The 19735-nt window shown below is 39.2% G+C and overlaps 2 protein-coding genes across 6 annotated transcripts in view; one reads left to right on the top strand and one right to left on the bottom strand.

Moving 5' to 3' along the window:
* RAB27B (RAB27B, member RAS oncogene family) overlaps window positions 1–7500 on the top strand; it is a 44418-nt gene extending 36918 nt beyond the window's left edge. For all 5 annotated transcript variants that reach the window (XM_083355602.1, XM_083355599.1, XM_083355598.1 and 2 more), the window contains 3 exons: window positions 1042–1165; window positions 2430–6615; window positions 6757–7500. In XM_083355602.1, the coding sequence (XP_083211728.1) occupies window positions 1042–1165; window positions 2430–2619 (314 nt within the window). In that variant the 3' untranslated portion in view covers window positions 2620–6615; window positions 6757–7500. The remainder of the gene's footprint in view (window positions 1–1041; window positions 1166–2429; window positions 6616–6756) is intronic.
* Window positions 7501–14195: 6695 nt separating this feature from the next.
* The window catches only part of CCDC68 (coiled-coil domain containing 68), a 32105-nt gene continuing 26565 nt past the window's right edge, over window positions 14196–19735 (bottom strand). The window contains exons 8-10 of the mRNA XM_083356537.1: window positions 18272–18355; window positions 17227–17303; window positions 14196–14937 (exon numbers count right to left, since the gene is read on the bottom strand). Of these exons, the coding sequence (XP_083212663.1) occupies window positions 14889–14937; window positions 17227–17303; window positions 18272–18355 (210 nt within the window). The 3' untranslated portion in view covers window positions 14196–14888. The remainder of the gene's footprint in view (window positions 14938–17226; window positions 17304–18271; window positions 18356–19735) is intronic.

Here is a 19735-nt window from a genome sequence, read left to right as displayed (position 1 = left end):
CATCTCTTGCTCAGCCTTGTGCGGTGCTGCCACCGGTTCAGCTCATTCCCCTCCCCCGCTACCACTTTTCTAGGATGGTCACGTACCACCTGCCAGGTGCCAATGTACCACAGGTGGTACCCGTACCACTGGTTGAAAAGCCCTGGCCTACAACATCACCACCATATCATGTTTCTGCAAAACGCTGAACCCTGCCCAAGCTAGTTTAAATCTTACTAAAAGAATGTATATGAATTGCTTGAAATTTATGGGAGTAACGGGTAGTCCTCGACTTAACAACCATAATTGAGCCCAGAATTACAGTCATGAGTTGTGGTAGTCATTATTGAGTCGCTATGTGACGGCACCCAATTTTACAGCCTTTTTTGTGGCAGTTGCTAAGCCAAAATGGCAGTCATTAGGTGAACGCTATGGTCACTAAAGCACACCTGTTCTACTCAATGGACGGTGTTTTTTTATTTTTTGCTGGAAACGAAGTAAATGCCAGAAACTAGCAAAACCCAGCAAAAATTGTGGTCATGTGACTGCAAGATGCTGCAAACGTCTGTAAATGCAAGCTGGTTGCCAAATGACCAAAATGTGATCATGTGACTGGGGTGGGGCACCGCTAACCGAACTCCAGAACCAGGTCATACATAGCTCATGGAAAGTCCATCACAGCTTCAAATGGTCACTAAGCAACACCGGTTGTTAATCGAGGACTACCTGCTTTATTCCTGTTGCAGCTGTGATGCGGGGGAAGAAAAGCAGTGCTCGTTGGCATTTACAGATTTATTATCTCGATGTTAATTTGATTTATTGGGTGGCACAATGTATTCTGGACAATAAGACACCAACCATCCTATTTCTACTGTATCATAAGACTTTTTTTGAATGTAAAAATAGGTAGTGAATTTGCCCATATTTCATCTATCAGCCTGGAGCAACACAACTGGAAGAAACCAGGTTAGGAAAGGCTGAGAGTAACTATGATTTCTGCTCCTCTGTTTCAAGGCCACATTTCTGTACTCCTTACCAAGTTTCTACGTTTTCTTTCTTTAGGTCAGTTGCAAGCAAATGCTTATTGCGAGAACCCTGACATAGTATTAATTGGAAATAAAGCTGACCTATCAGATCAGAGGGAGGTCAATGAAAGACAAGCAAAAGAACTTGCAGACAAATACGGGTAAGTCAAACAAACTTGCTGTCCTCTCAGCTAACTCGGGAGGCATTGATGTACTCCTCTTGAGTGATGCCGAAGGGCACAATGAAATAGCCAAGACATTTGGTTTCCAAGGAAGAAAACCAAGTGTAATGTTTATTTCCTCCCACCACCCCACCGTTGAGATCAATGATTCTTAAAGTAATCTCTGAATGGATAAGTACCGTATATACTTGAGTATAAGCCAAATTTTTCAGCCCACTTTTTGGGCTGAAAAATTCCACTTCGGCTTATACTCCAGTCAACAAAAAAACTTACCGAGGACTTGTGCGCGGCCGAGGCTTTGGTGCTTCTGGGATCGCGCGCACCTCTCCCAAGCCACCGCCGTCCGGAGACCTGCCGAAGTTTGGGGAGGTTTGGGGAGGTGCGTGCGCACCTCCCCAAACCTCCCCAAACGTCGGCAGGTCTCCGGACCTCCGCGCCCTGCCTGCCTGCTTCTTTCCACTGCGGAAAGAAGCAGGCAGGCAGGGCGCGGAGGTCCGGAGACCTGCCGAGGTTTGGGGAGGTGCACGCGCACCTCCCCAAACTTCGGCAGGTCTCCGGACGGCGGCGGCTTGGGAGAGGTGCGCGCGATCCTGGAAGCACCAAAGCCTCGGCCGCGCGCAAGTCCTCGGTAAGCTCCGGGCGGTCACTTGCTTCGCGTCTCCTGAGGGAAGGGGGGGCGACTGGAGCGGGCGTGTTTCCTCGCCTGCTGGGCGCCGCGATTTGCCCGGGGAACGCGCGGGCCCCGAATGGCAGCGTGGAGCGAGGAAGCGGACAGCCAGGGCTTCCCCGAGAGCCGTGGCCACACAGGGTATTCCTGTGTATTCAGGCTTGCAAAATGGCGGATCGAGCCTCTGCTGGCGGCAGAGGCTTGCAGAGCGCGGATCCAGCCTCCGCCGGCGGCGGAGGCTTGCAGAACGGCGGATCGGCTTATACTCGAGTCAATAACTTTTCCCAGTTTTGGGGGGTGAAATTGGGGGTCTCGGCTTATACTCGAGTCGGCTTATACTCAAGTATATACGGTACTAATGATAATAAGAATTTCTTTTTGTCAGAGGGGGAAGAGGGATGAGTTCAGCAGAATTGATGGCCTTTCAGAAAGTGACTTGATATTCTTATTGCTGAAGTCCTTTTGCTTTGGAGAACTAAATGCAAGCTCTCCTTTGAAGAAAAACCGGTAGGGTTATTGCTATAACTGCCCTCTCTTGAAATATGTTACAATACTTCTGATGTTTCCCTGTCGTAGCATCCCATACTTTGAAACAAGTGCAGCGACTGGCCAAAATGTGGACAAAGCCGTGGAGACACTCTTGGACTTAATAATGAAACGAATGGAACAGTGTGTTGACAAGTCTCAGCTCTCTGACACAGCCAATGGTGGGAGTTCGGGAAAACTGGTGTCGTCCAAATCTGAAGAGAAGAAATGTGCTTGTTGACTTGGCCATTCAGGTTGAAGGAAAGGAATGAGAAGTCAGAAAGTAACAGAATGACCAAATGCTCAATTCAACCTGGAACTCCACGGACCAAATGAGACTGCTATTGTCTTAAGCAAGCCTGATTTTGTTTTTCAATGCTGAGAAATCATGCTTCTGCATTCAAACAGGTGTTAACCATCTTCATAGAAAATCCAGACGCTCTTTTCTGCTTCATACAATAGGCGAGTAAATAGAGAAAATAGCTGCTTTGGGGAGAGGATAATTGAAATGTTAGGAGACACCTTTACAATAAAACAGGGGGTTGTCTTTGTTGGCCTGGGCCATCATTTGCCATCTCTTTGCCTTCTATTATGATGGACACGATATTGTTTGCTAAACAGTTGATGAAAAAACACCCCAAAGAATATATCGTGTGGCTCATTGTAAAGCATCTTTATGTTTTTGAATACCAAAAAGTTAATAATTGTTTCATTCAGTTGGCTATTCTCATAAGGCGAGATCTGATTAAAACTCCAATTGTAGTCATTAGGCGGCATTGGAGGTTGGTGGACTGTAGAAAGAAGATGTCCATACAACGTAGCACAGTGTTGGGAAAGGTATAAACCACGAGGTTTGCTCAAAGCTGAAAAGTGCTATCTGCCTTGAAATACTTGGCCAAGTATTTCATTGGTGACTCAGAGTGATATTCCAATGGAATCCCCTTTCATTACGAGGTAGTATGTATTTATTAAGTTCCATGTGGATACAGTTAACATTTCTTATTTGTTCTAATGTTCTAATTAACACACACTGTATATACACACAAGATTATTCGTGCTTTTACTTTACGAGCAGAGCACCTCCTAAACATGAAGCTATGTTCAACATTGATCTGGAATATTAGCTGTCCAAAGCAAAGTCTTGATTCAATATATAATGCCTTTCTTTTACTTCCACCACTTAAGATGAGAAAAACAGGAACAGGAACAAAGAAGAGGAAGTTTCAGTAATAATTTTGTTATAGTAGAAGTACTGTTAAGTGAAGGATGTGTACACTTTAGAGCCAAGCACGATAGGATGATGGTATCATAATGGTGATGATGAGCCAAATGCACGTCTTTGCAACAAAAACAGACATTGTCTTTCTACTATGCACCATTTCTCTGTGATGCCATTCTGGTTTAAGAGGTCTGTTTTTGCAACTCAGCCATTCCAAAATTGTCTGCAATTCCCTGCCACCATTTTCTAAGATAGAGAGTACATTTCACCCGGTTCTTCAGGTTACCAATCCAAAGCAAAAGAATTGTTTGTAATATTTATCACAATGGTCTTCATCGGTCTCTCAGTAATTAAACATATATCTCTGTTTGCAAAATGTGAGCACATTTCCCAGAAAGAGAAATAATGCCGAAGAATATATTCATGGCGATATCTGGATTTTCATTTTTATTCCAATACGGTAATACCTTCAGTACACTTTTAGATGTTTACTGCTTTTTGTAAGTCTGCAGAACTCATTTTCAGAAATGGGAAATTACAAAATCTCAAAAGTGTCTTCACTTTTTGCTAGTGTTAATTGCTCACCACTTATATTGGGAAATACTAATGTTTTTTTTCTATGAAATCTGGAATGTATTTACTTGGGTTCAGAATGCTTTGCTGGAAATCAAGGGCTGGGGAATACACTTAAGCAGTGTTTCCTAACCCTGGCAACTTTAAGACAGGTGAACTTCAACTTCCAGAATTCCTGAACAAGTATTTAAATTAACAATTAAGTGCTGGCTGGGGAATTTTGGGACTTGAAGTGCACCCATGTTAAAGTTACCAAGGTTGAGAATCATTGCACTTAACTAAGTGTAAAAGAATAAGAGATTCTTTGTGCATTAAAGTATATCTCCTTTTCTATATGGCCTTGCACTGTGAGGAATAAATATTTCATCTCTTTTTCCTGCATTTCTGCCATTTTATAACTTTTAGCTTTCCAATGGAAGAAGAGATTGGACCTATATATCCTTAATATTCCCAGCTGTTATTACCGATTCAGGGCTCTCTGTTGCAGAGCAGTAAACAGGATTATCTGGTGCAAAATGTGGGCATATGGCTGATCTAGTGAGCAATCCCAGCTGACAGTGAAAGTTGTCATTCAGAACTTTTTTACATTCAGTTTGACAGTTTTGGATCTTCTGGTATTATAAATCCGATCTAGAGGCCCTAATATATTACAGTTGTATTCCAATCTCTCACACTAACATACATATATTTTGTTGCTTACTAACTGGAGTAGCAACTTAAGAACTTGAAGCCACTCCTAAGGCACAATTATTCTCGGGCATCAATTTGTTTCAGTCATGCTGGGTTACCTACTAGCATTCCTATTAGTTCTGCCCATGCCTCTGTCTCAGCATAAATACCCACGAGTGAATGTTTTATGCATGCATGTTGAAGTTTGATATTGTGTACACAAAATATTCCCCAGCATTAAGTAAGGCAAAATAGCTGTTGGTTTTGTAGCTGTCATTATGGACACCTAAACTCCTGCATGCATAAAATGTAGATGTTTATAGGGAACATTTATCAGGACAGTTTTTAATCCACAATAACACTTGCTTTGACTTCCCAGATTATCATTATATCATCTTATTAATAGCCTTTGAAACTGGCTTGATGCAACTAAAAACTTGCCAAGATGGCAATATTGGAATCCATCTTGCATTTTCAATATATACTCAAATTCCACATCACATCAATAATTCTTTCATTATCTTTCTTTTATGGCCCTATTTCATCAAGGACATCAGGATATGTATGACTGATATTAAATATATTGATGTAGGTTGTGTTGCCATTATAGTTCGTAAATAGCGGCTCGCCAAAATAATCCTACTTATAATTGAATATGTGATTAAAGTTCACCTGCAGTTCATTGACGAACAATTGTAATAGCAACATGTTATGCTAGTTTTCCAAGGCTTCCTTTTGATCCTTTTGAGACATGGTGTGAAATTCCCTCTTCTGACTTGGTTTCATGAATATTTGAATCAACATATTGGATGTGTTTGTATGATTGATAGACCCATGGCTTTTCACTTCTTATATATACCCCTTTATCCAAAAGTACTCAGCTGTAATGAGCCAAGTTCTCAAGTGCTTCTGTTGTGCTTCTGACCATCTACATAATCCAAGCACACTAAGCCAACCATGTTTTCATAAACCATATATAATTGTTGAGGGGGGGAAAAACTACAGAACTGCTACTTCCATGTAACCATTTTTGCCTGCTTTTATTGACAACCATTGGCATTAGATTACAGCAGCAAAAACTGCACACCAGCTTGATTTCTGTGAAAGGATCTTTGTTTGCTTTGTTAAAGCCTCTGAAGAGCAAAGCTGTTGCCTGATGAAATGCACATGATGTCCCTAATGATTACTGTCAATGGGATAAATCAGTATAAATTTAAGAGAAGGTTGTTGTCCCTGTCACTGAAAATATGTTCCTGTATTTGCCCAGCAGCCTTTTAACGAAGTCTTCTACCAAGACTTACAGAGTGTTCAAACTAGTCATTTTGCTGCTGTTTTGTTATGAAAATCTACCTTCCCCAATACAGTAGGTGTTCTGTAGTCTGGTATTACATGAAGTGACCACTGAAACTATTTGGCCTTGGTGGTTTCTTTCTCCAGTCCAACTGAGGCAGAGTTGGATGGTGTCCCTCATGGTCAACTTTCTAGATACGCTCTTGAAGCTCAAGGTTAGTAATCTGGAGGGGTTTGTGTACCATTGATTAACATGGCTGTCCTCCGACAAAATCCTCAAGGCTTGTAAGGAATTCTGTCATGTTTTCCTTTCTCTAAAATAAGTGCATGATAGCAGCTCTTCTATAGGTCAAATGCATCATAATCTGAGTCACGTGGTTATGGCTTCTTACAAAGGGGATTAATTGGGGGGGGGAAAGAAAAGTTATCACAAATGTACAATCATATGGTATTCTTGGAAGGGGTGAAGTCCTGCAGTCTGTCTAGGCCAGGGGTAGGCAACCTCGGCTCTTTTATGACTCATGGACTTCAACTCCCAGAATTCCTGAGCCAGCTGCTGGCTCAGGAATTCTGGGGGTTGAAGTCCATGAGTCATAAAGGAGCTGAGGTTGCCTACCCCTGGTCTAGGCCGTCTGGTTAAATATTTAGTTCTTATCAATAGTCCCCCTCAACTCATACCATTTAGCACAAATTCATTATGGGATATTTCTTAAGAAACATGGCCCCCTCTTCTTACACTTAAAAAGGCCCTCCCTGAAGCTCTTCTAAACTCGATTCCACCCCAACTTTTAAATCAAGAGGCTTCTTGAATCTGAAATCTTCTCCAACTGCCATTGCTCTACCACCATGGTGGGATTTTCAGTGTATATAACTGTATAATTCAAGGTACTTTATGTATTTCGCACGAATATATTTATTGAAATTATTCTTTTCAGATTTTGATTCAACACTAAGAGCCTCATGACTGATCAGTTGCTTCCCCCCCCTTTACTTTGTTTTGCTTTTAGTGTGCCCTTAAGTTAGATAACTCTGAGCATGTTTTCTGTTGGTCTTTGAGACAGTTCTGTAGAAATTAAAGATTTACATTCTTTAGGCTAGGTGTTTGAATTATCTCTCTCTGGATGGGCTGCACTGCCAGCATAGCAGCCTTAGTCATTAACCGTGTTGTATTACTACTACTATGCTGTTGCTTTTCAGTGATATATAAATATGTATTTATGTGTGTGAGCGTGTGTGTGAGTACACACATATACATACATACATACTATCAGACTGTAGCCATTGGTGTCTGGGTTTATACAATATGGCTAAGGAATGTAATTCTGTAGTTCAGTAATTCTGCACTGTTCTTTTGAAATTAAAAACTATTCATTTTTAAAGCAGTTGTGGATTGTGGTCTTGAACAGCAAACATGATCTAATGTGTCTGAGAATGGTGAAAGTGTGCAGATGTCACACTAAGTCATAATGTTTCTTACTTCATTCTGGCTTTGCACATGTGAATTCACATGCTATAGTTACAACCATGTAGGAACTCATCTGTGATATTTTCAAAAATGGCTTAAGAAATCATGGCTTCGGTGTAGGAACTCATCTAGACAAAAAGGATGAAATTGGAATACATTATTCACCATAGTCCCAGTATTTTTTAAAAAAAATATTAACCTCATGCCCTCCAGATGTTAAGAATACAATTCCTTGAATTACCAACGATTATGAACCAAAGGTTGGGGGGGGTTCATTTGAAAGAGATTATACCCAACCTCTGCAGGATCTGGGCTTTATTTCACTCTTCAGTTGTACATTTTTATCTGCTTTTTTATCATATAAGACTGCTGGAACTTTTTGGAAATAACATTATCTAGTCCCTATTTCAAGATAGTCAAAAAACATGATTATTTTTTCTTTTGTTTTTTTTTTTTTTATTGAAAAGTTTTATAAAATACAATTTTCCTTTAAAAAAACCCCCCTTCCCCCTCCCTCCTCCCCTCCCTACCTCCCCCCTATCTCCCCCCCTCCCCCTCCCCCTCCTCCCTCCCCTGCCTCCCCCCCTCCACTTCCCCTCCTCCCCCCTCCCCCCCCCCGACTTCCCAGAGCAAAATACAAGGTATATATCTAAAAGGCAATCATAAACAATCATATACTAACAATTATAAACTCTAAAATCCATCACTCTCTAGCTTGTATATAGTAAACCAATCCTTAATAATACTAAATATATATAAAAAACTAAAATAAAAGAGAACTAGCATCATTCCCATCTATGTTCTTCCACAATTCACTATTACCTTAACATATTCTCATTTGGACATTAATAAATAGTTCTTACACAAATTAACCCACATTAACCCACAAAACTTTCTTCCTCTTCCTCTGTAGTAAGTTGTCCATTAATTCCAAATTAAAAAAAAAAAATCTATTACCATACATAGCATCCCAAAACTTTTTTTTTTTTTTTTTAAAAAAACACAACTACCACTTAACTATAAATATTTTGTGGAAGTTCCATAGATTTCTACTGGTCTTATTTTTTTTTCTTTTTTGAGCGTTTTAAGGCAGCACGCGTCACCCTCTGTTCTCTAAGATCATCCAAAAGAGTTGCAGCTTGAACTCCTCCTGTACCCTTCTCGTCTATCTGTGCATCTTCATCCTCTTGATGTTCTCCTTCTCCAGATCCCTCTGCAGCTTCCAGAAGTGTTGATGGGGTTACTTTCAAAACATTATTATAAAAATCATGAGCTTGCTTCACATTACTCAAACAGTACCTTTTGCCATCATACATGAAGCTCAACCCAGCTGGGATCTCCCATCTGAACCTTATATCTCTTTGCTTGAGCTCTTGCACAAGAAATATAAAATCCTTCCTTCTCTTTAAAATCTTTGGAGGAATTTCTTTTAAAACCAAAACTTGTTGACCAGCAATCACAACTTTGGTATCGTAGGCAGCTTGTATAACTTCATCTCTAATTTCCCTTTTTACAAAATAAACCACCACATCTCTAGGCAACTTTCTCTGTTTAGCAATCCACGAATTCACACGAAACACTTTGTCCATACCTTGTTTTAATTCAGATGCTGGATGGTTCAATACTCCCTCAAAAGCCTCAGAAACCAGCTGCTTTAAATCTTCCTTAATATTCTCTTTTAGGCCTCTAATTCTCACAGCAAACTGCATCTGGTAAAATTGGGCCAAGCTCTGTTCACTGTCGATTTTGTCTTTTAAATCTTCAATTTCCAATACTTTTGCTTCTAATAAAGCATTCTTTTGAATCAAGTCTTGCACTTGATCATCCAGCACCTCCACACATTTAGCAACTTTTTGCACTGAGGACAAAATGTCTACCTTCATTTCTCTAAGTTTCTGTTCCATCCTTTCTTCCATTCTCTGCTCCAATTTCTCCAATTTCTCCTCCATCTGTAGAAATTTAACACCCATTGACTCCAAAATTAACTGGGTATGTTTTTCAAGATCCTTCGATGTCAATACATCAGGAGAATGCAACGCCTGCAGCAATGATTGTTGTTGCACCGGAGAATTTCCAGCACTCCGAAAAGTTCTAGGGGGAGGTTTAGCCGCCATCTTTTACTTACAATTGTGACGCACTTTCACTTTAAGTTTTAAGCAAAGTCCATCAAGCTTGAGAGTAAAATAAAATCTTCTTCATCTCTTCATCTTTCCCTCTTGTACTGCTCTGCCTGCTCTTTCCCTTTCATAGTCTCTCCTTCAAGCAGGGATGGTCGCAGACGCCTGGCTCTGCTCCATTAGCAGAGACGCTGGTCAGCTGGGAGCAGCCCAGGCTACGGGGGAGTTCAATCCTTCAGCCGCCCAAGCTCCAATCTCAGGCGGCCCCGGAGAACTCAACCCCCACCTGGGGGCTCACCCCCTCCTCTTCTCCCGAGGAGGGGGCTTCAGATTCGCCCGAACAGCTGATCGACGCTGTTTCGGGCGAAAAAACACCAGCTGAGCCGCGGGCAGCCCGGGAAGGCTCCCTCCGTCGCCGCGGAGCCACCGGAAGTCCCCAAAAAACATGATTATTTTATGGGTTTGTAGCAACAGCATTGCTTTCATTGCATTGGCTTGAATTATTTTATTCTGCTATTTTGCTTTCATGATTAAACTGGACAATGTCTAAATCAGGAGTGTCCAATCTCGGCAACTTTAAGATCTCCTAGACTCCCACAGTATCTGGGGAAATCTGGGTGTTGAATCCACAAGTCTTAAAAGTTGCCAAGATTGGATACCTCTGGTCTAGATGAATCTATTTTTCAATCTTTTATCAACTATACAGGAACAAAGAGAGGGATGGCTGCAGGTCCTAACAAATGCATCTGGGGAAAAGTTTAGGAAGATTGATAGAACAGGTCCCAACTAGGTAGGAGAATGAGCAGGTGGCTTCATCCAAAGTGAGAATAAGGCCTGTATTTCTCTTTACTTTGCCAGGTATTTCCTTTATACCCATCTGGAAAGAAAAAATACGGAATTTAAAATCCTACTCCTCAGTTAAGGGTATAACTTTTATAATGGTCTAAAGTTGGTTTTGAAGGAGGACATTGCAGAACCAAAACGGGCAATGTGTATCTCCAAGAGCTCCTGAATGAAAGACAGGATATTGATTTTACACATACGTAAATACACACATGCATACCTACATTTATAAATTTTCTCAACTTACAGAGCTGTAGGAAAAAATGGAAGGCAGGAACAGCCTGCCTGCTACCTCCAGCTTCTGTATGAAAAGCGGGCTATGAACATATAAATAAATACAGGTAGTGCTCAAGTTACAACCGTAATTGAGCCTAGCACAAAAAGGTTGCAAGTTGTGATGGTCGTAAAGTGGGTCAGCACATGGCCTGACCCAATTTTACGACAATTTTTGTGGTGGTTAAGCAAACACAGCAGTCATAAATGTAGCAGTCATTAAGTGAACCCACTTTCTGGGAAAACCATCATAAACTGCAATCACAAGTTATAAATAGCTTTTTGTAGGGCCATTATAACTTCAAATGGTCAATAAGTGACTGCTCATAAGTCTGAATACCGCCCGTAATTCCAGTACAGTATGTGCTTTTTACTTTCCAAATGCAGCTTTAGTAAGAGTCAAGCCCCTGGCATTATCTAATGCTACAATTTGCCCTAATACTGATCTCTGGGAACAGCTCAGCAACTACCATGCTGGCACTACTAAATAAATCATGTGGAAAGATGTAAGGGAATGTCCTTTAGGTTTTCATAATGATAAAAGTTGCCCAAGGTTCAAATGATCAACATTTATTTAACATTTGGAGCATGTGCATCCTCTTTCTAGTATTTTTGGTTTCTGAAAACATTGGGGGATATTTGAAAGCTGCATAATTTGGATAGGTTAGATTTCAGATTGGAAGAATACGAAAGTGGAAATCGCAAAAATTGAAGCATCAGATCTTCTACATTATGAGAGCATTATCCATTTGTAAGAGATAACAGTGTCTGAATAGGATACAGTAAAGCAGATTTTTTTTTCAACCAGAAATATAGTACTCAGAAATTTTACAAATATGTTTAAATCTTTTCCTGGCTCTTTTCTATTAATGCTTGGAATAGAATGAATAATATACTGTTGGGTTAAATGGCAGAAAAAAGGGAACGGACCGAGGCTGTACTTTAGGGAGAAATGGAAGCAACAGCCTGCAAAGCAAAAGAGGACATCACAGGTATTTCTCAATGAAGTGTCTGTATTTACGAAAACATAATGCTCCATCAAGCCATTTTTGACTCCTAGTGACCACATAGATTAAAGATGACATATTTGCTGTTAAAAACTTGAAAACACTAGCTATTTTGGGATGAATGTCAACCTTTGGGATAACATGAAAGCCATTGTTTCCATTTGCTAGCTAAGATGTTCATGGTGATCTGGTCCCTTCAATACTTTGTCACTGGCCAGGCCCACCCATAATCCCAGCCCTGAAATATAATCGGGAAAAAGATTTTCTGATTGCCCAAGTGTAGGGAGCAGGAAAGTGGAAAACACCCCAAAATAGGCACACATTTAAAGCAGAAAAACTAATGTAGCTGCACTCTGAAGGGAATAGCCTGTGCTCTGTGGTGAGCCCTGCCTTGGAAAACATGATGTTTTTGAGAAAGTGAAGAGGAAAGGTTAGACCAGGGGTAGGCAACCTTGGCTCTTTTATGACTCGTGAACTTCAACTCCCAGAATTCCTGAGCCAGCATGGCTCAGCTGGGGAACCTCTCCCTTTCCCCTCAGCATGGCTGGCTCAGGAATTCTGGGAGTTGAAGTCCACCAGTCATAAAAGAGCCAAGGTTGCCTACCCCTGGGTTAGACTGAAGCAGAAAAGAGATGTTCATTGCATTCCTGAATCATTCCCAGGAATCCAGATAATCAAATCATGGTTCATCTCATTATGCTGACAAGGTTCCCTTCCACTAAATTCATAGTTCCATCCACAATATTCACTGGCTTATCTTATCGTCTTGTGGCTTAAATAATTGATTGAACATTATATCAGTTATTTATTTTGCTACAGTGCAAAAGATGATCCAGCCAGATTTAAGCATAAATCTTGCGGTAGACCAAGAAACAACCAACCTTACCTTTCATTATCATACTGGCCACTAGAGAGACTGTCCTTGAGATTTTTAGATGCCCTTCTTGTAATGTATTGGGCCTTTTACTTGAACTGTTTTCACGTGTCTTTGAATGCTGCTTGAGATTACTTAATCAGGGTGTCTGTGTAACGGTCGCTGGCTGCTCAGACATGTAGTCTCCAGAACGATCATTGGTTGGGTCTGGGGCAGGAATAGGTTCCTTCAAACCTATTGGCCGCCACCTAGTGGCCAACCATATAAGTAGCTGCGTAGAAGCCTCAGTTCTGTTCCTGTTCTACAATAAAGCAATGTTCCTGTTTGAACCCTCTTGTCTCGCCTCCTACTCGCAAGAAACCCACTACACAACACTTCTTATCCTGATAACTACACTACAGATCTTTCTTGATTTCGTGGCTTTTATATTGTCCATTTCCTCATTACGTTTTGACAGTCTTGGCAAGTTGCTCTTGAAATATAATCCAAGGAGGCTATAATCATTATAGATAAATAAATAATTTATTCATTTAATTATGGGGAAACTTGTTCTTGCCCTGTCATAAAACAGGGCTTAGCCAAATGTACAATCTGTTTTTATAGAGGTATAACTGAAATAGATGTTCCTATTTTCTTGCCTCAGGCATACCGCTAGATGAACCTGCCTAGAAGAGGCTCTATGCAGAACACTTACATTTTACCAATTCTAAATCATGGCATAATGATGGCTTCAGGACTGTGTGCTCTGTGCTTAGCTGCAGTTCCCACAGGTATTTTGCTTCCTTCAGAAATTATCATTTTTCATAACATTATAATTAGTTTGCCAGATTCAAAATCACTGAGGGGGTTAGAAATGCTGTAAAGCAGAGGTTTCCAAACTTTTGGGCACCAGGGACCAGTTCCGTAGAGAAAGGTTTTTCCGTGGACCGGAGGGTGTGTGGTTTTGTGTGCTGCCTGCATCTCGCAGATAGGGCTTTGCTTGTTTGTGTGGACCAGTTGCTGGCACGCAGCGGCCTGGTACTGGTCCACGGACCAGGATTGGGGACCCCTGCTGTAAAGAGGTATCTCTGTTCAAGGTTTTGCTAAGGCTCACTTTACTTATTTGTTGTTAACTGCGAAGTCATGTCCGACCCATCGCGACCCTATGGACAACGTTCCTCCAGGCCTTCCTGTCCTCTACCATCTTCTGGAGTCCATTTAAGCGCACGCCTACTGCTTCAGTGACTCCATCCAGCCACCTCATTCTCTGTCGTCCCCTTCTTCTCTTGCCCTCAATCTTTCCCAGCATTAGGCTCTTCTCCAGTGAGTCCTTCCTTCTCATTAGGTGGCCAAAGTATTTGAGTTTTAGCTTCAGGATCTGGCCTTCTAAAGAGCAGTCAGGGTTGATCTCCTCTAGGACTGACCGGTTTGATCACCTTGCAGTCCAAGGGACTCGCAGGAGTCTTCTCCAGCACCAGAGTTCAAAGGCCTCAATTCTTTGGCGCTCAGCCTTTTTTACGGTCCAACTTTCACAGCCATACATTGCAACTGGGAAGACCATAGCCTTGACTATACACACTTTACTTATAATTGCCCATAAAATATAATACTAAGAGCTGCAATTCAGTGTGATGAGAGATTTTTCTATTAGATTAATGCACTCTCCACATAAGTGCTGGTCCATCTTTCTCTCTCTTGCCTGGTATCCAAAATTAGGAAGAGAGAATTCTCACAAAACTAATAGTCAGTTGTGGTTCAGCCATACCACATATTTGAGTTGTACACTGTATCTTTGATCCAGCTGCCTTAGTCCTCCAGAATATTTGTCAATGTAGATTCAGATGCATGTTATAGAACTTGCAGGGGGAAATTTGTCCTTATGGATTAATGAGTCCTGAAGCCAATGCATTTCCATCAGCTACAATGCTTCTAATGTGCCCATACATGACTAAAAATGGAATCTGTTTCTCCATACAATATGTCCCAGCTTCCTGGATGTCTTCTGTCACATCTGAATTTACTTCTTCCCTTAGAAGACCATCTTAAGATTCCATACATTAATTCAAAAGATAAATTTTGTTAGCTGATACCAAAGTTCCTTGTCCAGGTAAATCCAATGGAATGCATAGAAAAGTTATTCTGGAAAGAAATAACAATCCTTGTAATGGATCTGAGGAAGATTTAGACATCACAGGAATAGGTTACTTGCGTCGTCTGGATATCACAATGTACGGCAAGTTTTCATCAATCCTGGAACAAGATGAAGAAACATTTAATTGGGCAAGTACCATTTTGAAAAATCTAGTTTAGCTTGTGGAAATTAATCCTGTATTGATATTATTCAAAGAATCTGGAGGAAGGAGTTATTCAGAGATCCTAAGAACTGTGTTAGATCAACAGTTGTCAAATTCAGTTGACAAATGGTCCACAGCATTTAAGATACTTTTTTTTAATAAATATTAACTAGGAGCCACAGTGACAAGATCTATCTCTTGATCTAAATAAAGGGGGCAATAATTTGATTTTTTTTAAAAGTGAAAACCCAACCAGCAAAAATGTGGCAAAAATTTCTTAGAAATTCTAACATGTTCTGTTACTCCAGTTTTATATTTTTGTTAGGTTTTTTTTTTCAGGTCAGCAATAAAGTAGATCTGAAGTTTAACTTGTCATGTAAATTCAAATTCATGACTATCATTTTCACTTAATAACTAAGTTCATGCATTACATTAAATTATGGTATATTTAACCATGGCTCACTGAATAAACAAATAACAATTGACTGGGTTCACACAACATATCAACTCCAAAATACCAACCAAAACAGGATTATAGCTTAGCTCAAGTGAATCCAACCAATCATTTTTAAAACAATTATTTTTCCTGAACATTTTAAAAGGAAAATAGAGAAACAAAATCAGTAAGGAAGGAAGTAAGAAAAAAATATGAAAAATGCTAAGTAAATAAATATGGGATTTACAAAAATGCAATAAACTGAACTCAAATTTTCAGAGTAATATCAACTAAGTTCTAGGTATTAGGATAATGTTTTGAAACTGCAGATTATTTTTAAAGTAAGTTAATAAGTAGATATTAATGGCAGTAATCAGAAGAAAATGAATCAAAGTTTAAAAACTACCATGCTCTTATTTTGTCAACTGAAAAAAGAGCCATCTTGGACAAATCATTCAATAGTTAAATGTTTAAAACTTTATGAGAAAATTTTTGGTGTGCTGTAAACCCATGAGCAGAATTACAGTCCAAAAATGGTTCCTATATGAGATTAAATTTTGTATAAATTTTGTTTTTCAAATAGAAATGTTAGACTTCTAAGTACTTTCCCACAAAATTTTACAGAAAGAATTGTATGCACTTTTCATTTAAAGGTAGCTATTAATCTACTACACAGAGATTCTGATAATATTCAATCAAAAGATGGCAGATTGAAAAGGGAATTCAACCTTTAGAAATTGTTTTCAAGTTATTTTGAAGCAGGAAATTAAAATAGGAAACATTTTGGAAAACTCAAACCACAAGGGGCATTTTTCAATATCATTAGCAAAGACTATGATTTGACTGATTGCCTGAATTAGCTAAAGACTGCCGAATTTGATATATCAGAATTCCCTGTAATTTGGTTCTGTGAACTAATTATTTTAATGATAGTAGTGACCAAGTATTGGAAAGATTTCCCCCAGGATAAACTCATTTCTATAACTATAATGTATTTTCTGCATGCTGTAGCCCCACCTTCTGGAGAATATTTGCACATTGCAGAAATTTAGTCTTCTGGTTGATTCCCAGAGCAAAAACTTTGCCAGATATCTCACAGGAAAAACAATGAGCTATATAACCTGTCAACAACTCTATTGTCCACTGTCTAGTTCAGCTCATGCAATTTTTCATACACAACATGTAGCACAGGTTCAGCTGCTGAAACCCAACAAACCTAACCAGGTCAGATCAGGTGGCTTCATTCCTATGCCATGCTAAGCTTGGATAGTTTTAACCTCAGTTAGAATTTACATGCTTTTGTGTGTTGTGGGAATCTAATATGGGTTGATTAGCTTATCATCCAGTTTATTGTATGAACCAGAAGATGAGTTACATCAGTAACCAAGTTTAAGATCATAGAGAAAAAGGGTGGTTGCATTCCACAGGCTATTATAATTAAGATATTACTAGTTAAGACTTTATCCTTTCCCAATCTAAACCCCTTCAAATGGGGTTACAATCTCCAGAATCCCCAATCAGATGGGAATTTGGGGAGTTGCAGTCCTGATACACCTGAACTGGACCATATGGAAAGAGACTTTTGCAGTTTCCCACTGTGTTAGTGGTGGCCACCAAATTGAAGCATTTCCAGGGGAAAAGTTCTCAGTTGTCTTCATTATATTGCATCCCTTTAAAAACACAGAAATTTCCAGACATTTTTGGCAGAGTTGGGAGAAAAGAAAGAAGTCTTTAATCACTCAAATCAAGAATTTTAACATTTCTAGAGATGTAATTGTTAAACCACCATAAAACAAGGAAAAGACATACCTTGTGCAAACAGCCTTGGAGATTTTTTGTTTTGATTGGCTCTTGTAGAATTCCACTTGATATCTCAGTTCATTGTTCTAGAAATTTAGAGTATATAAGTATATACATCATGCAAAACTCAAATATTGACACAGATAGATGCTTAGCTTTTTTGGCCTGCGTGTCCTATAAAAGACCAAGAAATTGCAGCTAAATAAAAAGATGGAATAAATAGAAGTGCCTCTTAAATGCCATCACAGCACACACATAATTGGGTAGAGATAGCAATGCCTAAAATTGATCTTGTAAACTCCTAATACTGAGGACGCTGCAAAACCAAATGATTGAATCTGATTTGGATCTTACAACATTCACATATTCTATTGGAGCATTACAATATTAAGGCTTGCCATAATATTTAGGAAAGTTTATAAAAAATGCTGTGTCCTGAAATTGATCCATCCAGGTTTTTTGGGGGAAGGGGAAGAGTGAGTCAACATAATGGATAGAACAGATCTGAGTTTTCAAATAACAACAATAAAAACAATAAAAACAGAAGTGAAATGACTGTGGGAAAAGAAAGCAGTATCAATAGTAATAGGAGCACCACTTGAACAACATCAGCATTGACAAAAATCACCATCAGTCAATTGCGAAAGGCAGCTTTACTTGGAACAATGTCTATGGAAATTCTCACTCATCAGGTCATGGTTGTCTCCAAGGGGCTTTTCCAAAAGGCAACTGGATTTTATTGGGGTTTTTTTCCTTGAAAATGTTTCACTTCTCATCCAAGAAGCTTCTTCAGCACAGAACGAAAGAAGTTTTTTTGGATGAGAAGTGAAACATTTTCAAGGAAAAAAACTGAAAAGTTCAGTTGCCTTTTGGAAAAGCATCTTTAGGACTTGACTTGGAACATCTTACTTCCTGCAACAAAACCATCAAATAACAACATCTGCCTATCCCAGGTCCTTGGGAAGGACTTGATAGATAAATAAAAATGCCAAATCCAGTCTAAAAATCTGGTTAACAGTGTGCCAAACCATAATAGTAAGAATAATTACTTTACCTTTACTTGAAGCACTACTATCTGGTCTTTTAGGTTTTCTATTCTTTCATCCTGATATTTCAGTTCATTATTCAGCCCCTCAATCTAAAACAATGTGGAGTAATTATTTAGTAACAAAATTTCCTAGATACAATTTCAAAGTCCATGCCTTGAAAATCCATGAGATTATTTCACAGCAGAAGGCCCTCTGAATAACATTTCACATTGCCGGGATTATTAAAAAAAATTCTATACCTTTTACTCTGTTGCATTTCTTTACATTTTGTTCTTATTGTGATTTAAGAAGAACAGCCTCTTCTCAAGTTAACACATCTGAAGATTTTTGAAGCCAGGGAAAGTTCATGCCCTTCTACCAATCAGATTTAAACATTTTACCAATGTCTGCAGAATGATGTACTATAGAATCATATCATTTACAATCAAAGGTATTTTCAGATTTATATAGAATTATGGGCAGTCTTCAGCATACAACCTTATGGAGCCTGCCATTACAGTTGTGATAGTAGTAAAACAAGTCCGTCTTGTGGCAGATCTGATTTTACAATGTTTTTTGTGGTGGTCATTAAATAAACCAATGGGTTTGCTTATGGCACCATTTTGCCAAAAACCAGAAGTGCTGCCATGTAACTGGGGAATGCTGCAAAAGCTGTAAGTATGGCCATGTTCCTGAGCATCCTAAATTCGGTCACATGACTGAGGAGGAGACCATCAGAAGCTCAGATCCAGGTCGTAAGTCCTTTTTGGGGTCCATCATAACTTCGAACCCTAACCATTCATACATAAGCAATAGGTTGCCTTGAATGCCTTACAGTAATATGGAAGTGGGCTTCATCCTGAGTCATGTTTGAACTTTGAACATACATGTATTAGATATTTACTTGCACTGCATTATTTGTTCAACATTACTACATTATTGCTTTAATCATTAATATCTGTATGCTGCCGGCAGTGAGGCAACAAATAAACTGAATAAATAAGCATTTGCTATGTAATTGCTTTTAAATCTTATTTTTTCAAGACTAAATAAATAATAAAATAATAACTGATGTTTATGTTCCACCTTTTCTCCTCAGCTCAAGGTGCTTTATATAAATCCCTTCATATTTTTTTTCCTCACAGAAAGAAGCTGTGTGAGAGAATAATTGGTCCAAAGTCACCTGAGGATCAAAAGCTTGACCACTACAAAACATTATTCTTCTAAAAAAACACATTCAGATTGGCATATATTATAATCTTTGCTAACATTTTTCACTTAAGTTACTCCTTCGGGTGGTGTGTGTATGTGTCCGTTTGAGAAAAATAAATAAAATACACAAATGTGTAGTAATTAATTTTAGTATAATATTATTATCCATATCTCCAGAGATATAAAAAATAAATCTTTTTACTTTAGTTTTAACATTCATAGTGTACTGCCTATGTATGATTAGAGAAATAATTCTCTTTCATTCATGAGCTTTTCTG

Source organism: Vipera ursinii, assembly GCF_947247035.1.
Source record: "Vipera ursinii genome assembly, chromosome: 2".
NCBI lineage: Eukaryota > Metazoa > Chordata > Lepidosauria > Squamata > Viperidae > Vipera > Vipera ursinii.
This window is presented reverse-complemented; position numbering and strand designations above follow the sequence as displayed.